Here is a 19,865-nt window from a genome sequence, read left to right as displayed (position 1 = left end):
CTCCCTCACACTCTCTCCATTCTTTTTTATTTTGAAACAAATTCTCACTATACAACTCATGCTTCCCTTGAATACGTAATCCTCTTGTCTTTGCCTCCCAAAAACCCATATTGCAGACTTATCCCACTATGTCAAGGATCATTTACTTTAAATAAAAATGATAATTATTATACAGCAATGTGTGACAGCAAAGTAAAACCATACAGAAAGGATTTAGTGGTACATAGAGAGGATGCTGCTATTTTTTCTTTATTATAATTTGATTCTATATTTTAAACATTAGGCACTCAGTAAAATATTTGAAAATGAAGTTCCTTGTCTTGGAAGATGTAGAAAAATAAGATTATGGTATCTTTCTTCACAAAGCTTATATTTCATTTGAATCCAAAATATTCAACAGTAAAAATGCCAGTTATTAATATACCCTAAATGTCAAAATTTTGGGGTCTGTTTGTATTTTATTTATTTTTATTTATGTTTTTAACCAGTTTGTTGAACATTAGTTCTCTCTGGGTATGAAAAGATTTAGCTGAATTCCTTTTTTTCCCATCAGTTTTTCTGTGTGGTCCTGGTTGTCCTGGAACTCAGACTGCCCTTAAACTCTCAGAGATCCACCTGCCTCTGCCTCTGCCTCCCAAGTGCTGGGATTAAGGGTGTGCGCCACCACCTCCTGGCTGTAGTTGAGTTCTTCATGGTAGGAAGCAGTCATGTTAAGGAGTGTAGTGCCCTGCCCAATGACCCCTCCTCAGTGTCACCACTCACGTTTGAGTTCTTTCTAAGAAGTGCAGTAGCTAACAAGCGACATAGCTGCCAGCACCAAGTTAAGCCTTGTAAGCTCTCTTGAAAATATGTGCTGCTTCACAGGTTTGTGTGTCACTGCAGAGGCCATGCTAACCTCTGCTCTTCCACTTCAGCATGTGTGCTGCCAGACTGAGCACATCATTTTGTGTTTTAGTGAGTGAGTTGCTGAAGACCAAGTCCAACAAGCTCAGAACACGGGGCCATGGAAAGTTGCCCTCTTAAAATGTGTTGTGTTCTCCCCCTAGTATTTACTTTTTATGCTAGAATCTGTTCTTGAAATTTAACACTAAGCCAATGAAATGAAGTTGAAAGTGGCTTTTTGAAGCCCAAGTAGAAAAGAATGGAAGAGTAGTAAATTGATACTGTCACATATAAAGATTTTTCTTAATTTTTTCCTTGGCAGTGAAGAAACTACTGGTGATATCAGTGACTCCATGGATTTTGTACTGCTCAACTTTGCAGAAATGAACAAACTCTGGGTGCGGATGCAGCATCAAGGACATAGCCGAGACAGAGAAAAAAGAGAACGAGAGCGACAGGAACTGAGAATTTTAGTGGGGACAAATTTGGTGCGGCTTAGTCAGCTGGAAGGTGTAAATGTGGAACGTTATAAACAGGTTCTTACCTTTTTGTTGTCACCTTTTCTTATGTTGTGCAATATAAACAGAAATCTTGCCTTAAAACATATTTAAATGTTAAATTGAAAAAGTTTTTTTTTTAACAGTTTTCCACTTAAAAAGATGTAGTTAAAAGTGCCAGCATGTTTATGGGTTGGAAACTCAGTATTGTGAAGGTAACAGTTTTTCTTAAATCCAACTATAGATTTAGTGCAATCTCAGTCATAGCTACCTCTCTGATCACTTGTTTTAAAAGTCAGCAAACTGGTTCTAAAATGCACGAGAAAGAGCAGAGAAGTTGTAGTACCCGCAGCGATTTTGAAAGAGTGGGACATTCAGGTCCTACAAAGGGTGTTAGTAAAAAGTCCTGAATGCACTTTCACTGAAGTGTGGAGGTAGTTTGTGGTATTGACACATACCAGTGGAGAGATGCATGAGAGGAAGGTGACAGAAAGGACAGACACAAGTCATTGGAGAGGAATTAAAGTGGAGATCAACAAACTTTTTAAACAATTATGTATGGGTTTTTTCCCCCTGCATGTGTGTCTGTGTGCCTGCCACATGTGTGCCTGTGCCCAGGGAGGCGAAAAGAGGGTGTCATATTCCCTAGGACTGGAGTTACAGATGGTTGTGAGCCACCGTGTGGGTGCTGGGAATTGAACCCAGGTTCTCTAGAAGAGCAGCGAATGGCTTTAACAGTTCCCAGAGAACTTTTCCTGTAAAAGGCTAGATGGTAAGTATTTTTGAGCTTTGAAAGTTATTAAGTTATAACTAATAAACTAGATGGCTATAGGCCCAAAGCAGCCAAAACATTAAGAAAATGAGTAGGGCAAGGCTTGGTCCCTTTGAAATTTTAGATAGCTCAGTGGTATGGCTATTACCACATACTTAAGGTTCTGGATTTGGACCCGTGCCCTCCCAAATACAATTTAAAAAAAAAAAAACACCCTAAATTTAGTCAGAGAGTTAGATTTGCCAATCTGTGGATTAGATAGTTCATTATGGATTTCACATATTTATGTTTTTCCCTCTCCCTGTCTCCTGACAATCTTAAATAATAGTCCAGGCTGTCTTCCAGCTCACTATGTAGTCAAGGATGGTTTTGAACTTCTGTTCTTCCTAAGTGTACTTGAGTGTTGGGATTACCATCACATCTGGTCTCTATGGTACTGTTATCAAATCCAGGGATTTATGCATGCTAGAGATTCATTCTGCCAACTGAGTTACATATTTAGCCCTGTACTCCAGTTAATTTTTATGAAGGTTAAGCAGCAATCTTTTGTCTGTCTGTCTGTCTGTCTGTCTGTCTGTCTAATCTATCTAGGCAAGGTTGGTCTCTCTGTAGCCCTGGCTATCCTGGAGCTTACTATGTAGACCAGGATGACTTCAAACTCACAGATATCTACCTCCTGAGTATTGGGATTAAAGGCATATGCTGCTATGCCTGCCCAAGCAAACTGTCTTAATAAATGACTCTGGAACAATTGAATATCCACTTTATGTGTAAACAAAGGAACTTTTAAGTCTTGGGCCATTGCTCACACTGTGTAGAAACTCTTAGGAAAGTTGATCAGAGACTTATTTACATACAATCTATAAGTCCTAGAAGAGATCTTGGATTGCATGAAGACTTGTTAGGACACACAAAAACAGCACGGACTATTAAAAAAACTTACTTTTTATATAACCAACTTCTTATATTTAAAGTAAGCTGATTTTTAAGGTTGAACATGAAGTGTGGATGAGAACAATCTGAAATATAGTTTTCAACTTCACCATGTTACTAGAAGAGTAGTTTGGGATTTTCAGTTTACGGGGTTTCTTTTTTGTTTTTTTTTTTTTCAGTTTGGGATTTTCAAAATGATTTTTAACTTATATGGGTTTTATTGGATTTTTTTTTTTTGCTATTTTCAGATTGTTTTAACAGGCATTTTAGAGCAAGTTGTGAATTGTAGAGATGCTTTGGCTCAAGAATATCTCATGGAGTGTATTATTCAGGTAAGTAAAAATGTTTATTTCTTAAAGGGTTTTTTAATTAATTTTCATTGGGGGGAAAAAAAGTCATAGGCCCAAGTAGAGGCCACATGTAGTGCTAGCTGCTTACAGAGATGGAGCCCTGCGTTTAAGGCCAGCTTGATGGTGTGCCTAGACCACATCTCAGAAAATTAGAAGAAAAACTTTTCCTGAATAAAAAATTTCATTCAGAAATTTCCATTTTTAAGCTTGGTCTATGTACTAACAATTTGTTTTGTTTTGTTTCTCAAAAATGTAGGAAAATAATCTTGAGTTTTCTAGGTTTCATTGGATTTAATTTTAGTTTTTTACTGATAATAGAATATTTATGGTTTTGATTTTAATTATCTAAATATTTTCCATAAATAATGACTTTATATACCATTCATAAGATCAGAATATTTTGTGAAGTATTTTTTTCCTATTTTGATTAGTCATTTTATCTGATTTTCAGGTTTTTCCTGATGAGTTCCATCTCCAAACTTTGAATCCTTTTCTTAGAGCGTGTGCTGAGTTACACCAAAATGTAAATGTGAAGAACATAATCATTGCTTTAATTGACAGGTAAGACTGTTAACATGAAGGGAAAAAGCTCCAAAATGGAAATAAGAATTTACAACATTTTCATGGATTGTTTGTTTTTGCTATGCCTTTTATTATTGATTTTAGTGTGATTTTGCTACAAATTCTTTAGCTTTTAATATATAGTTAGTGTTTGCCTGGCTTAGGTGTGAAAATTTGAAAGTGTATGGAGATGCTAATTTTTGAAGTTTTTTATTGTAGCCTAGTCTGCCTCAAACTTACTATGTACTTGAGGATGACCTTGAATTTCTGAGTCTCTTGTTTTAATTCAAGTGCTAGGATTAGACATGAGCCATCATACCTAATTAACAATGAGTATCTTTAATCCTTTTAACTGATAGGGAGACATTATTGTATAGACTTTTCCTTGAATCTTAAGTCTCCAAAGTCCATTGGAGAACAAAATTTCTCACAATTATATAACTTATCTTTCAATGGTATCTTACTTGATGTAGTTTTTAAAGTAGCAACAACATGTGAATGATTAAGTAATCAGTCTGCTATCACATTTTCATAAAGAAGTTTTTAGTAAGTTTTAATAATCACATTTTTAGTAAATCCCCTTTAAGTGTTTTAGCCATTGGTCTTAGTTGATTTTATATATATATAATATATATGTGTATATATAATCTAAGACCAATTTTTATATATATATATATAAATTTATATATTTATATAAATATAAATTGGTGACAGATCAACAGTTAAGAACACATATTACTCTCAAAGATGACCTGAGTTTAGTTCCCAGCACCCACACTGGGTGGCTCAGAATTGCCTGTGACTCCAGCTCTAGGGCACCTGACTCCCTTTTGGATTCCATAGACACTTGGATTTATAAGTACACGTTCCTCCACAGAAACACCTGAACCCAGATTTTAAATTAAATGTTTTTAAAGTGTGTGTGTGTATAACTTGACTTTTGATAATGTCGGCAATGAATGGCTGCTTGTTGGCCCTGCCACATGATAAATTACACATAATTTACCCTGCTTGTAGGCATATGAAACCAGAAATAGCACCAAAGATTTATTTCAGCAAATATTTTAATTTTTTGTTGTTTTAAAACTGTCTAAATTGCAACCTTAGAATTAATAATATAGCAGAGGTCACCAGATTATCCTGAACAGGATATGTTACATGCTTGCTGGGGCCATCCTTTCTTTTTTTGGCAGGGATGTATTGGAGACAGGGTTTCTCTGTAGCTTTGGAGCCTTCCTGGAACTCACTCTGTAGACCAAGCTGGCCTTGAACTCACAGAGATCCGCCGTCTTTGCCTCTGGAGTGCTGTTATTAAAGACACGCGCCGCCACTACCACCTGGCACTGGGCCCATTCTTAAAGCTGGTTAACCATATTTTCCTGTGTAGGAGTAATGTCATTTAGCAATCCCAATCAGTTTCTTTCTGCATAACAAAATGTAGATGCAATTCTAACCTTGACAGATAATGTAATAGATAAAATTTTGAATAGCTTATGATGTAGGTTATGAAAATTAACTTTATTATATTTAGTGGTTCCATGTAGGTGCTGGGAACTGAACTTGTATTCTCTACAAGAATAGTTAGGCTGGGCGGTGGTGCACACCTTTAATCCCAGCACTTGGGAGGCAGAGACAGGCAGATCTCACTGAGTTCGAGGCCAACCTGGTTTACAAAGCTTGTTCCTGGAGGGTTTACACAGAGAAACCCTGTCTCGAAAAACCAAAACCAAAACACACAAAAAAACAAGAATAGTTAAGCTCTCTGAGTCATCTCTATACCTCCTAAAGATCCTTTATTTAATCTGGGTTGTGGTAGCACATGCTTGTAACACTCGGAAAGTAGAGGCAGGAGTACCCATGAATTGTAGGCCAGGCTGTACTACATAAAGTAGATAAATAATTAAACATAAGACTGCCAATGGAATAAGGCATTGTTAATAACACTTCAGTTAAGAAGGAATTGAAAAAGATGATTCATACATTGTAGCTCTTGTTTTAAAAACCATTCTTATATATGTTTTAAGAGAAATAGACAGAAAATAAAGAAAAGCTATGAAGAAAAAAAATGATCCCACTGCTCAGATCCCTGTATCTTTTAAAATGAATGTTGGGGTTTTTTGTTAGTTTTCTTTTTGTTCTTTCAGATTAGCTTTATTTGCTCATCGTGAAGATGGACCTGGAATTCCAGCTGAGATTAAACTTTTTGACATATTTTCACAACAGGTGGCTACAGTAATACAGGTTTGTGTAGCATTTTATTTAAGTTCTCAATTTTGAAACTTCTCTCTTGGTATATCCTTTTGTAATCATTTAAAATAAATTGTATGATTTCTAAACATTGCAGTCCAGACAAGACATGCCATCAGAGGATGTTGTATCTTTACAAGTCTCTCTCATTAACCTTGCTATGAAATGTTACCCTGATCGTGTGGATTATGTTGATAAAGTTCTAGAAACAACAGTGGAGATATTCAATAAGCTTAACCTTGAACAGTAAGTAAAGTTAAACTACATTTAATTTGTTGCGGGGGACGGGTATAAAGTACACACCGTGGATGGAGGTCGGAGAACTTGCTGCAGTTGTTTCTCTTCTTCCAGATGGGGTCTACAGGTAGAACTTGGGTTGCTAGGCTTGGTGGCATGTGCCTTTACCTGCTGAGCCATCTTGTCTACTCTAACATTACAACTTTGAAAAAATTCTTGGCATTATTTTTGTTTTGGATTTGTTTTTCTTTCTCAGTTGTTCTTTGAAATATTGGCATTTGTCTTGTTTAATGTATGTGCAGAGATTAACCTGTGTGGTGCTAAACTGGATAGGAAGTTTTGCTTGCTGCTTACTTGGTTGTATACTGTAGTGAAGTAGTGGCCCATGGCCCATATGGTCTGTAGGCAGTCTTCAGAGTTGAGTGTCTCCAATTCAGATCCTTCCTATATATGCATGAGCTAGTTTTTGTCTTGTTTTGTCTTTACTGTTTTATTCTATGTGTATAAATGTTTTGCCTGAGAGTATGTTTATACCATGTGTGTATCTGGTGCCTGCAGAGGCCAGAAGGAGGGGATTGGATACCTGTGAAACTGAAGTTACAGACAGTTATGAGCTGCCATGTGGATATTGGGAACTGAACCTGGGTCTTCTTTAAGAACAATCAGTGTTCTTCCCTATTGAGCTATCTCTTCAGCCTCAGGAATGAGCTAGTTTTTAAACTAGTAGGGAAAAGAGCATCAAACAGTGTATCCCCCCCCCCCCAAAAAGGTGAAAAGCAAGGGCATGTGTAAATTTAGGCAAAAAGATTAGTGACGTAAGAATTTATTTGGAGTATAACAAATTGATTTAAATATTTGTCTTATTTGAGCTTTGGTTTTGAGATTATTAGAGAAAGAATAATGTTTCCTACTGTCTACTTCCTCAGTCATACTGTCCTAGACCTGTGGTGCTCTACAGGGGCCACTTTGGGCAATTTTGATGCTGTTACCTTTTCCCCAGCAGTTGTCTCCTGAGACCCTTAGTTAGGCTTCCTTCTTTTCTCTGAGTTAGTGGTAACTTTGAGGTACTGTTTGTCCCACCCATTGGTTCAGCATCAGGAAAATTTCTTTTCACTTTACCCCTTTATTATATTTTGTCTTTTAGTTATTCTCATATTCTTGTGAACAGAGAAACAGTACAGATCTTTAACATCAAGTATGAGAGAAAATTAAATTATATGTTTATTCCCACTACCCCCAGAAAATGAGCTTTAAAGTCAAAGTTAATAAAATAACTGGAAATAAAATAACTAAAGATCTTATATATGTTAAAACATGTTTTGGCCCCCAATGCTCTTCTGTAAGATCCTACCTTAAATTCAACTTGTCTCCCATAGTCCCCACATATACATCTTTCTTCTGGATGGTTTTTGTGTGCATTTTTCTCTCTCTTTGCTCATGAATTTATGAATACTTGTTGGTTATCTGAAGAATCACAGTATCACTTAAAACAATTTTTTGAGCCAGGTATGGGTGGCATATACCTTTAATTCCAGCACTTGGGAAGCAGAGGCAGGTGGATCTCACTAAATTCGAGGCCAGCCTGGTCTACAAAGTGAGTTCCAGGACAGCCAGGACTGTTACACAGAGGGACCCTGTCTCAGGAAAAAAAAAAAAAAAAAGATTTTTTTTTTTGAGAAACATCAAATTGTAGACAGTTAACCTTAATTGTCCATATACCTACTTCTGTTCATGAATTGGAAACTTATCAATAGAACTGTAGTAGATAAAGAAGTATAAATGTTTAAATAGGCATCTTTATCCTCTTTTTGATTTGTTTTGATGTTTTTTGTTTTGTTTTAAGATGGAATCTTACTATGTAGTCCATTATCTTACTATGTAGAACTTCCATTATCCTTCTGAATGCTAGAATTACAGAAGTGGGCCACCAATCCTGCCTGTATTTATCTTTAGAGGAGGTCATTTTGAAATAGAAGAGATTGAATGTATTGCTCATTTTCTCAATTCACTTGGCCTATTTTCTTTTAATGTGTAAATGAAGTTTTTGTTTGTTTCTGTTTTTTGAGGCAGGATTTCTTTGTGTAACAGACCTGACTGTCCTGAAACTCACATTGTATTACAGACTGACCTCAAATTCAAATCTGCTTGCCTCTGTCTCTGGAGTGCTGGGATTAAAGGTCTGCGCCTCCACTGCCTGACTAAATGAAGACATTTTTAAAAAAATATTTGAAACAAGTGTTATATGTCTGTATACAAAATCAGTATTATTCATGGAAGGGTTGTTGTTTTCTCTTCGTAGTATTGCTACCAGTAGTGCAGTTTCAAAGGAGCTTACCAGACTTTTGAAGATACCTGTTGATACGTACAACAATATCTTAACAGTCTTAAAACTAAAACATTTCCACCCACTCTTTGAGTACTTCGACTATGAATCCAGAAAGAGCATGAGCTGTTATGTGCTTAGTAATGTTCTGGATTATAACACAGAAATCGTCTCTCAGGACCAGGTGAGAATATAGACTTGATGTTTTAGGGAAGTAGGGGATGTGGTTGTTAAGGTTTTAGATATTGAGCCTTAGAAACTAAATGGGGGAGGCAGTGTAATAATAAAAACTATAAGTAGCTTATTTGTTATAGAAGTTAAATGATTGGAGATATACTTGGAATTATTAAACATCCCTGATTTCTTCAAAAGGAGAATAAACACACTTGATTAGCTTTCGGCATATCACTTTTCGCAATTTTGTCCATAAATGTATACATTGATTTTTCTTTTCAATGCCTCTGGAACAACCCCTATACTTCATCCCAATTCTATGTCCTTACTACATTCAGCTCTTGCTGTCTATATGTACATGGGTGGAGGGTCATTGCTGGAATATGAGCAACCTACCAGTGACCATACCCCAAAGAAAGTGACTCTCCTTCCTTGGTCAGCCAGCATTTGCCGACAGCTCCTCAACTTGGGAGCTTCCTTCCTATGCAGGATGAGTGCTGACTAGCTTGATCCTGTGCAGGCAATCACAGCTGCTGTGAGAAAATGCTGTTTCCCAACAGTCTTTCCATGACCTCTGGTTCTTACAGACTTTCTGTACCTCCTTCAGTGTTTCCTGAGCCTTGTAGTGGAGGACCTGTGATACAGATGTCCTGTTTAGTGTTTAACACTCCATAGTCATTTAGCTTCTTCCCTGTACTAACTGTTAACCACGGCAAAAAGAAATGTATTTAATGAGGGAGTAAATGCTATAATAATTGATGAAAGCATAAGCATTTAGAAGGCAATTTGATATACATCCACTTAGCAAAATAATAATAGGTTCTTCCTAGGGCCTCTTCTTAATCCTTTGGTTCTTTGCCAGGTTTACAGTACCAGGCATGGATTCTACTCTGGAACAAACCTTAAGTCCAAGTAGAAAGCTCTTGGTTATTCCTGTAACATTGCTAATCTTGCCAAACTAGTTGTTACTGTAGCTCAAAGGAGTCACAGCTGGGCAATACTGATCATACCAACTTCTTGCAAAAACTGAATTTTTTTGCCAGTACTGTTTCATAGTATGCAGTTAGAAACTGTTACATTTTTTGTTGATGGCTTCACACTAACATCTTCTGTTTCTCATTCTGCAGGTAGACTCCATAATGAATTTGGTATCCACGTTGATTCAGGATCAGCCAGATCAACCTGTGGAAGACCCTGATCCAGAAGATTTTGCTGATGAACAGAGCCTTGTTGGCCGATTCATTCATCTTCTACGGTCTGATGATCCTGATCAGCAGTACTTGGTATGAGTTATCTCTTATTATAACCTTTTATCACCCAGAGTGAGCCGAGAAGTCTTTAAAATGCTTTAATACTCCTTTTCGGTCTTTGTTTAAGGTGTTAAATTTGTCACTGAATTAAAGCTCATGGCCTCCATGGAGTTAAAAAAAAATTAGTTATTTAGTTTTAGTTACATCTCAATGTAGCCAAGTTGGCCTCCAAATCATGATCTTTTTGCCTTAGCGTCCTGAATGTAGGAATTTTAGTTAGTACCACCGTGCCTAAGTGGGATTTTATTTTTATATAAATGAATAAACTAAACTGTTGGAGCTTGTGAGGAACAAGCCAGGTATTCCTGCTTCTTTTGAAAACCTGAGAATTGCAGAAAAATTTTCTGTCTTTTAGTTGGATATTCTGTAATTATTCTGTGTTCTGTTTCTTTTTCAACAGTGTGTTGCTTTTAGAATGTTTAGTTGCTTATCATAATAAACTTCATGAGACTGATAAAGTCCGATATGAAGATTTGTTTATTTGACAGGTGAAAAAGTATGAATCGCTTTAAAATTTAGTATGCTTTTTTCTTAATATTATTTCCTAATAATCAGATGAAGCTTTCTCTTTTGTCATAGTCCTCAGTTAATCTTTATGAAACGAAAATTTAAATGTGGCCTAAGTAGGTATGCTGGCATCTGGTCGTGAATGATTGTGAAGTGAGAGTGTGATTTCTGTTAGTAGTCTTTGATTTGGCCTAGGGAGAGCTGTTCTAAGCACCGTATTACACTCTGAGCACTGGGTGATCAGTACAGTGTGTGAATACTAAAGTATTTAAGTGGTTCCCCTTCCCGTGTGTGTGTGTGTGTGTGTGTGTGAGAGAGAGAGAGAGAGAGAGAGAGGTTGCTGTTATTTTCTATTGCTACCATATGTGATAGGATTTTTATGGCTGATTATTTTATGCTTGTGTACTTCCATGTCAAAGAAAAGCCCAAATATATTGTTTTACATATTTAGATGTTTATCTCATGAATTCTTTGGTTGTCTTATTTAGTGTGTGTATTTATGTATTTATGTGTTTTGTTTGAGCATGTAGGTGCACCTGGGGTCAGAGGTCAGCATCAGGTGTCTTCCTCAGGTGCTGTCCACTTTATTTTCTAGGCAGGGTTCCTCATTGGAGCGCACTTGTTTGGGTATGTTGACTGGCTAGTGAATTCCATGGAGCTACCTGCGTCTGCCTTCCCAGTGCTGGGATTGCAGTTTCATGGACACACCTGGTCTTTTATTAGATGTTGGAGAGCTGAGCCCAGGTCCTCAGGCTCACACAGGAAGTAGTTCACTGACTGAACCATCTACCCAGTCTTGTGGTTTCCTATTTTTTCTGAGTCATTTATAAATCTGTTTTACAAGGCTCTGTTTTTAAAGTGTATTGGTATTGTTCTTAATAAAAATGGGCTCAGAAAGGTTGACCTATCTGTAAAGATAAATAAGAATTAAGTTTATCGTGATAACTAAAAAGTCAGAATTTAAACAATTCCAACAGGTAGACCAGGCTTTATTTAATGCCACAAAGATGGTTTTTCTATTTTGACCTTTTAATGGGGCATCACTCGATGATCAGAGTTCAAGAGACTGCAGATTACATGCCTTAAGCTGGGAATTTTGAAGCTAAGGATAGGGAAGACAGAATGGGCAAGTTAGGTGTTTCCCTTAGATAACCTGTTGTTTGAGGCTGTAGGTTTCTACAACTACAGAGTGTTTAAGGCAGCTGTTTTGCTTCTACAGTCTCCAGATAGCTGACTCCCTGGAGCTATGAGCCAGTTTAGGGTCTTGGCTTTTGGGAGTGATTCTACTACTGGTAATGCACATAAAACACACAGACGCATCCCTACACACCCCACTGCTGTTTTATTTACATAGTGGCAGTTTTTTTTCTGGGCACATACCTTGTACAAGGTATTGATGATACAATTGAAACTATGTGTCATTTAATCTTTTCAACAGTTACAGGACAATACTACCTCATTTTTCAAGTGAAAATTGGGCTAAGAGGAGGGAAATTGTTGTGTTAGATACAACAGACATCTGTTCAGTCCTATAGGGAACAGATGAGAGACCCAAATAATGATTCTACCAATATCCAGTTTGGCCAACCAGTGAGTTTATCGGGATTACTTACAGGTGTATGGGCAGTGGGAAGGTGGGGTTACTCACAGCAACAGGGCTGTCTCAACGACAGTGGCATAACTGAAAGTCCCGCTTCAGTGCTGATGACAACTCATCAAAGCTACAGTCTTTGAGCACTGTGTAGCTAGTGGCGACTTGCAGGTTGACGAAGCTCCTCCACCAGCATTATTTAGTGCTTCCACAACCTTGGGGAGGGGCCTTTGTTAGTCTTATAATTTCAGCTATCTGGGACTTGTAAGATTGTTTACTTCCTGAATCTTAGGACCTTCCCTCCAGAATGGAATGTTTCAACAGATCGTTGCACAGCAGCAATACAGAGTAGAGAGTACTAGAGTCTGCTTTCCATGTAAGTTTGATTTGCTTCATTAGCCTGCATTCTTTATTAACAAAGGTTAGGTTGTATATGAGAATAACATAACATTTGCTCTTGGCTAGTTACCTAAACTAGTTATACAGCTTGTGTAAGCTTCCAGCTTACCCATATATCAAATGGGTTAGTGTTTTTAGGGTGGTTAATGTAGAAGTATGTACCTCTAAAAAGACAGGTATGTCACAAAACGGTGACAGTAAGGATTAGAGAGCTCCTATGTAATTTTGTAAACAACTGATCCTAGTGTGGAAAAAATATTTTTAATTTTTTTTCTTTGTCAGATTCTGAATACAGCAAGAAAACATTTTGGAGCTGGTGGAAATCAACGGATTCGCTTCACACTGCCACCTTTGGTATTTGCAGCTTACCAGCTGGCTTTTCGATACAAAGAGAATTCTCAAGTGGTGGGTTTACTTTGAAATATGTCACTACATTTTTTCTCGTATTCCTTACTGTCTCTTCTAAGTTGTAGAAAAGCTCAAGCACACACACAAATGAGTGATAATGGTATCAGATCCCATTTCAGGAACTCCTGATTACTTCATTACTCGCTCTTTGCTGTGAGCTCCAGACACTGCTGAGGAATCACATAACAACACTAGGAATTATGTGACTCAATCAATTCAAATTGATGCTAAAACTTCTTAGGTTCTAAATCAGGTTCCAGTGTTACATAATCATTTCTCAAAAAACTTGCAATCAGTAATGTTACTTATGAGCTTTATGCGATTTTCCCTGTGATTTTTTTTTCTTTCTAAAACAGAATTAGGGCACGTCTTTAGTGGTATAGTTTTAAAGAAAATACCTCAGTCTCATATACATGAAAGTTGAACATCCAGGTTTATGTTAAGGAATAAAACTCAGTAAACTTAATTTTCTAATACTTTCTAAAATATTTTTTCCCCTTAATATTCTTACCAGCTTGCATACTGGTAGTGTTTTTGTTACGATAGCTTCTATTCTATTTTCCAGCACTTATGACTAGGTGTTTGTTGCTATAACAATAAAAGTGGCCATATTATGAAGCTGTAATGATCAAAATGGCATAGTACTAATAGAAATCCATCCAAACAGACAGTAGAACCGAAGAGTGATCCAGGAAGCCAATCGTGTGTGATCATCTTATTTTTGTTTTTGACTTTTTCAAGACAAGGTTTCTCTCTGTGGCACAGACTGGCCTCGAACTCAGCTCTGCCTGCCTCTGCCTCTGGAGAGCTGGGATTAAGAGCATGAGCCACCATGGCCTTCTCTTAGTCCTTATTATTATGCTAGAAAGACAAGGAGGAAAGCACAGGCTTTAATATTAATAGACTGGAATTAGATCTTTGTCTCCCCCTTCTCTCTCTCTCTCTCTCTCTCTCTCTCTCTCTCTCTCCCTCGCACACACACACACACAACTCAAAATGGCTTAAGAAATAGTCTTTTCATTGATTTTTTTTTTAAAGGTGAGAGTACTAAAAAGCATAGGAAACAAAAGTAAAATTGGACAAATGAGTTATATAAAACTAAAACATTTTATAAACCATACATTTGATAAGGAGGGCTAGATCTAAAATAAGGAACGCTGAACTGGAGAAATGGCTCAGTGGTTAAGAGTGCTTGTCACTCTTGCAGAAGACCTGGGTTTGATCCTTAGAACCCACATGGTAGCTCACAACTATCTTTAACTCCAGTTGTAGGTTATCTAGTTCCTCTTCTGACCTCTGTGGGCACCAAGCATGCACATAGTATACTTAACATACATGTAAACGGAGCGCTCATTCATACACATAAAATAAAAATAAATCTTAACACCACATAAAACAAAATAAGGAACCCAGTTCAACAGTAAGAAAATAAATAATTTAATCTAAAAATGGGTGAAGGATGCCAGCCAGGGCTGTAGAATGGAACCCTGTCTCTAAAACAACAAATAAACAACAATGGACCTGAGTACAAATTTTTCCAAGGAGTAGCTCCAGATGGCAGATGGGTCCCTGAGTAGCTGCTGAATATTATTAATTTGAGGGAAATGCAGATAGAAAGTACAGTGATGTATGGCTCATCTTTAGTGGACTATTATCAAAGAGATAGGAGAATGGCTGGGAGTGTAGCCCCATTGTTAGGTTACCTGCTCTGCATGTACAAGATTTTAGGATTAGTCTTTGGCATCACAAACAAATGGAAGGCGTGGTGAAAAGGGAACACTGTGGGAATGTAAGTTAGTACAGCCACTATAGAAAGCAGTATGGAGACTGCCCCAAACATTAGCAGTAGGGTAGAGTGCATGCTTAACAGGAACCAGGCCTGCAGTTTGCTTCCCAGCAGCTCTTCCCTTCAAATAGAACTGTCACACAATTCCAAAGTACCAGAATGGCCAAACACATCAATGATGAATAGTGAAAACCCAATGTGAGTGTCTGTACATATGAGTGCATAGATATACTGGAACATTATTCATCCCTGAAATGAAAGAAACCCTGCCTTTAGTGACATCATAGGCGGTCCTGGAAGAGTATACTGAGTGTACTAAACTAGTTACCTCACATGTCTAATCTAAAACTGCCAGGAGTAGACCAATGGCTGGCAAATTCTACAGTGTTATCAGATGAAGAATTTGGGGGACCAACAAAAAAGAAAAAGGGAAAACAAGGATTTGAGACCCCTTTCCCGAAATAGCCACTAGCATTTATATTGCAACAAGAACTATGTACTTGAATTCCTGCATTTAATCTTTGTAACAAGTCTTACTGTCATCTTTTAAAAGTAAAGAGAACTTAATGATTTTACAGAAGTTTGGATGGTGTAACGCTGGTGTTTACAACTTTCTAGAAATTAGATTAGTAAAGGAAAAAGAAATAATTTTCAGCAATGGCAATGTTATATTGAGAGTGTAATCTAATATGGTAGAAATGTGAGCTCCTGTATTTTTAGTAAACTGCCAGTGTGTAACTATAGTGTTAAAAATACAGTAATTCTTCTAAGATTTTACACTAAGGAAATAATCAGGGAGTTTTTTAAAACTCAGTTACATTTGTCATGGTATGCATGTGGAGAGTGAAGGGTGAGTTTATGGAGTTGGTTCTCTCCCTCCACCTTACAGGAGTTCCAGTAAGGTTGTCTGGCTTCTGTGGCAAGTGTTTGTACCTTTCTTCATAGCACTGGGCACATAATTAGGGTCTTAAACCTTTGTGTATACTGACCAGTCAGTACATTTTTAAAGGGGAACAGTATAACCACTTAGACTATAAGTGAGTTGATGGAATAGTTTCTTGTAAAAATAATATTAAATAACTTAGTATTATGAGGAAACTTGTTTTGACAGGAAGTTGCATACAAATTATTGTAGTATGAACCCAATTTCAACTATTTTTTAGTGATCTGCTTTAAAACAAATAGACTGCAAAACTACACAGTTCTCTCTCTTATATTTATATAGGAAAAATGGACAGGGAGACATTAACAACTGTCTGTGTTACCAGAAATGGTTTTATTTTTCAAATTCTTGTGTGTATTTTCTTCAACTTAAGGATGTGTTTCTGATCAAAAAACAAATATTAGATCTCCATAAATTTCAGAAGCAGCAGCTTTAGATGTGTTTAGTTTTTAAGGAGATACCTTGTTTGGTTTACTTGTGTGTTTCATAAGTGAGAAAGAAGAAAAAGGACTTAAAAACTGAGCTTCAATGCTTTTGCTTAGCGGCTTCTTTAGAATTTTTCAATAAAATGAACAAATTGATCTTGAACTCAGTATCATGTTTTTGCTATTTTAGGATGACAAGTGGGAAAAGAAATGCCAGAAGATTTTTTCATTTGCTCACCAGACTATTAGTGCTTTGATCAAAGCTGAGCTGGCTGAATTACCACTGAGACTCTTTCTTCAAGGAGCGCTAGCTGCTGGAGAAATTGGCTTTGAAAATCATGAAACAGTAGCATATGAATTTATGTCCCAGGTGAGCTCTGCCTTCCTTTATGAATTGTCTGATCCAGTTTGTTGGGTTCTGTCACTGCTCCATTATTTTTGAGGTAATGCACTTGGTGTTCCTGGTTTATTTTATTTTATTTTGGACAGGGTCTCACTCTTTAGACCACCCTGATCTGGAACTCAGAGGGACCCACCTGCCTCTGCCTCTTGAATGCTGGGGTTAAAGGCATGTTCCTCTATGTCTGGCACTCTTATCTTTTAATATGTAATTAACACTTCTGATCATGTGGAAACTTTGTCATATGGTAGTCACATTGTTTGCGTAGAGCAGCAAAGTGTTGAGCTGCTGGGGACAGAAGAAACCCAAGATTTACTGACAGGTAGTGGCAAAAGTGTTTCATGAACAAAAGTTTTTGTGGTTAGTTCAGTTGGCAGCCTTCTGTGCTCTCTCAGCTTATGTCTCTTCACACAGCATGCACCGGTGTGAATGTCCCAGACCGTCTCAGAGTGGGTTTGTTCTGAAGAACTTTGGAAAATGCTCCTATTGATGGGTGGTTCCTGAATATTCTTTGTTCTATGCTCTGCCAGGCATTTTCTCTATATGAAGATGAGATCAGTGATTCTAAAGCACAGCTGGCTGCTATCACCTTGATCATTGGTACTTTTGAGAGGATGAAGTGCTTCAGTGAGGAGAACCATGAGCCCTTGAGAACTCAGTGCGCTCTTGCTGCATCAAAACTTCTGAAGAAACCAGACCAAGGCCGGGCTGTGAGCACATGTGCACATCTCTTCTGGTCTGGTCGAAACACAGACAAAAATGGGGAGGAGGTAAGGTTCCTCTTGTCTGTTACGGGAGATAGAATTGATAATGGGGATTGGCTACTTGGTCTTGTGCTTTGGAAATGAAACATTGGGTGCTTGGAATTCTGACAAAGACAGTTACTTTGCTTTATTAGAGGAAATGAATGGGTAGTTAAAGAGTCTACTATAATGATATGGTTATAGCATCTTCTTTACCGTTGGTTATTATTTTCTTTTGGTTTGTTTGTTTTGAGATGGGGATATTGGTATATAGTTTTGACTGTTCTGGAATTCACTTTGTAGACAGGCTGACCTTGAACTCACAGAGACCCATCTACTTGCCTCTGCCTTCCTAATGCTGAGGTTAAAGTTAGGTGTATGTCACCATACCTGACACCAGTTTTTTTTTTAAATACAGTTGTCTGGTTTGTTTTAGGGTTTCATTTTGTTGTGTCTAATTGTCTAAGCATAAAACCTTATAGCTTGTGTATCTTTGATGGTGAGAAAATGGGACAGTTCTCATTTATTAATTATTCCATATTTTCTGCCCTGTATTTTAGCTTCATGGAGGCAAAAGGGTCATGGAGTGCCTAAAGAAGGCTCTAAAAATAGCAAATCAGTGCATGGACCCCTCGCTACAAGTTCAGCTCTTTATAGAGATTCTGAATAGGTACATCTATTTCTATGAGAAAGAAAATGATGCGGTAAGTGAAATAGCTCTCTCTTTCTATAGATTTGATACTTTGTTTCATTTGTGAAAATTTGACTTTGCTTAGTCTACTTGTGACCTTCTTCCATTCTCCAGAATATGCACAGACTGTGCAAGTAAGAAAATACCAAGTATACATTGTGTGGACTTCATTTGTTATCATGTTGCAGTTCAGAGTCATTCCTAAAGGCATCATCTATTTGTGGCATTATCGTATTCATTAAGATTTTTAGGTTAAATACAATTTAGTCTTCTTTTTTTTTTGCTGGTTTATGTTACTTTGTATTTTGAGTTTTTTTTTCAATTCTTATTCTGTCTTTAACGAATAGCTAATAGTTTTGTCGCTTAAACTTGGAATTATATCATCATATCTTTTTCATAATTACTCAGGTGTTTGATGAAAATAATACTAGTTCCTCACAACAGAGCTACTAAATTGTCTTTTGTGATACATGTCTGCTACAAAGTTATTCTTTTTGTAGGTAACAATTCAGGTCTTGAATCAACTTATTCAAAAGATTCGAGAAGATCTCCCAAATCTTGAGTCCAGTGAGGAAACAGAGCAAATTAACAAACATTTTCATAACACGTTGGAGCATTTGCGCTCAAGGCGGGAATCACCAGAGTCCGAGGGGCCAATCTATGAAGGTCTCATCCTTTAAAAGAAGACAGCTCAACAATTCCTTTCTACCCACCAGAAAGGGCTTTACTAGGTCTCCCTTCCATAGATTGTGCCTTTCAGAAATGCTGAGGTAGGTTTCCCATTCCTTACCTGTGATGTGTTTACCCAGCACCTCCAGACACCTTCAGGACCTTAATTCACTTCGTAATTGTTTAACTCTGTCTGATCACCCCAAGTAGCATGACTGATCTGCTCTTTAAACCTCTTGTGATCTGTGAAAATTGAAAGCAAAACCCACTTAACCTGGCTACTAATGGAGCTCTCTTTCCTTATTTTATTTTGTTGCATTGTTGATTGTGTATTTTCTTTATTAATGGGAGTACTAACCCAGACATACTTGTTTTTTTGTTCTCTGGTCCTATCTGAGATTACTTTAAAGGACAGGAGTACTGTGTATGAAATTCAGCTTGGGCTTTCCCTGAATGCAAGATAAAGCCTATGTGTAATATATTCCCTACAGCTAGAATATATTAATGCATGTTGAAGAATTTTAAAGCACCATGGTCAAAAGCAGAAGCTATATTTTGCATATTTGGACTCAGCTATCCATTAAGAACTATGTCATCATCCTGATACATTGAAGTAATTTGATTCTATGAAATAGAAATTTTGTGACTTAATGTAATTTATGTATAACCTCCACTATTGTAAATTTATGTGAAATGCATCATAATTACAACTTTTTCATCAGTGAAATAATAAAGTTGCTGTTAACAATTTTGGATCTTTCTTGGTTTTTGTACAACTGATAAAAGGAACTCTAGTAGATTTCCTGTAGGGTGCCATGTAGTCTCATACGCTTATGGAATTCTCTTATTTAACTCTCGTTTTAAGCACTTAGTGAAAACAAGTACCATCTGTTACTTCTCAGACATTTACAGCTAATTACCTTCTTTTAGCACACCTTCTTTTTTAGGGCATATACCCTAAAGGCTCTTTTCTTGTGTAGTTAACCATTGTGAAAAAGACACTCCTGAAACTGCCCA

The 19,865-nt window shown here is 37.1% G+C and overlaps 1 protein-coding gene across 2 annotated transcripts in view; it reads left to right on the top strand.

Annotated features, from left to right (window-relative positions):
* The window catches only part of Vps35 (VPS35 retromer complex component), a 31,264-nt gene extending 11,668 nt beyond the window's left edge, over nucleotides 1–19,596 (top strand). For both annotated transcript variants that reach the window (XM_048434653.3, XM_085682037.1), the window contains exons 6-17: nucleotides 1,205–1,418; nucleotides 3,333–3,416; nucleotides 3,886–3,995; nucleotides 6,140–6,236; nucleotides 6,340–6,488; nucleotides 8,779–8,986; nucleotides 10,104–10,259; nucleotides 13,066–13,188; nucleotides 16,536–16,715; nucleotides 17,276–17,515; nucleotides 18,049–18,192; nucleotides 18,680–19,596. In XM_048434653.3, coding sequence (XP_048290610.1) covers nucleotides 1,205–1,418; nucleotides 3,333–3,416; nucleotides 3,886–3,995; nucleotides 6,140–6,236; nucleotides 6,340–6,488; nucleotides 8,779–8,986; nucleotides 10,104–10,259; nucleotides 13,066–13,188; nucleotides 16,536–16,715; nucleotides 17,276–17,515; nucleotides 18,049–18,192; nucleotides 18,680–18,859 — 1,885 coding nt within the window. In that variant the 3' untranslated portion in view covers nucleotides 18,860–19,596. The remainder of the gene's footprint in view (nucleotides 1–1,204; nucleotides 1,419–3,332; nucleotides 3,417–3,885; nucleotides 3,996–6,139; nucleotides 6,237–6,339; nucleotides 6,489–8,778; nucleotides 8,987–10,103; nucleotides 10,260–13,065; nucleotides 13,189–16,535; nucleotides 16,716–17,275; nucleotides 17,516–18,048; nucleotides 18,193–18,679) is intronic.
* Nucleotides 19,597–19,865: the final 269 nt, after the last annotated feature.

Source organism: Myodes glareolus, chromosome 22, assembly GCF_982192425.1.
Source record: "Myodes glareolus chromosome 22, mMyoGla1.1, whole genome shotgun sequence".
In the NCBI taxonomy this organism is placed as follows: Eukaryota; Metazoa; Chordata; class Mammalia; order Rodentia; family Cricetidae; genus Myodes; species Myodes glareolus.
Note: the sequence above shows the minus strand (reverse complement) of the source record. Positions and strands in the feature narration are given on the sequence as shown.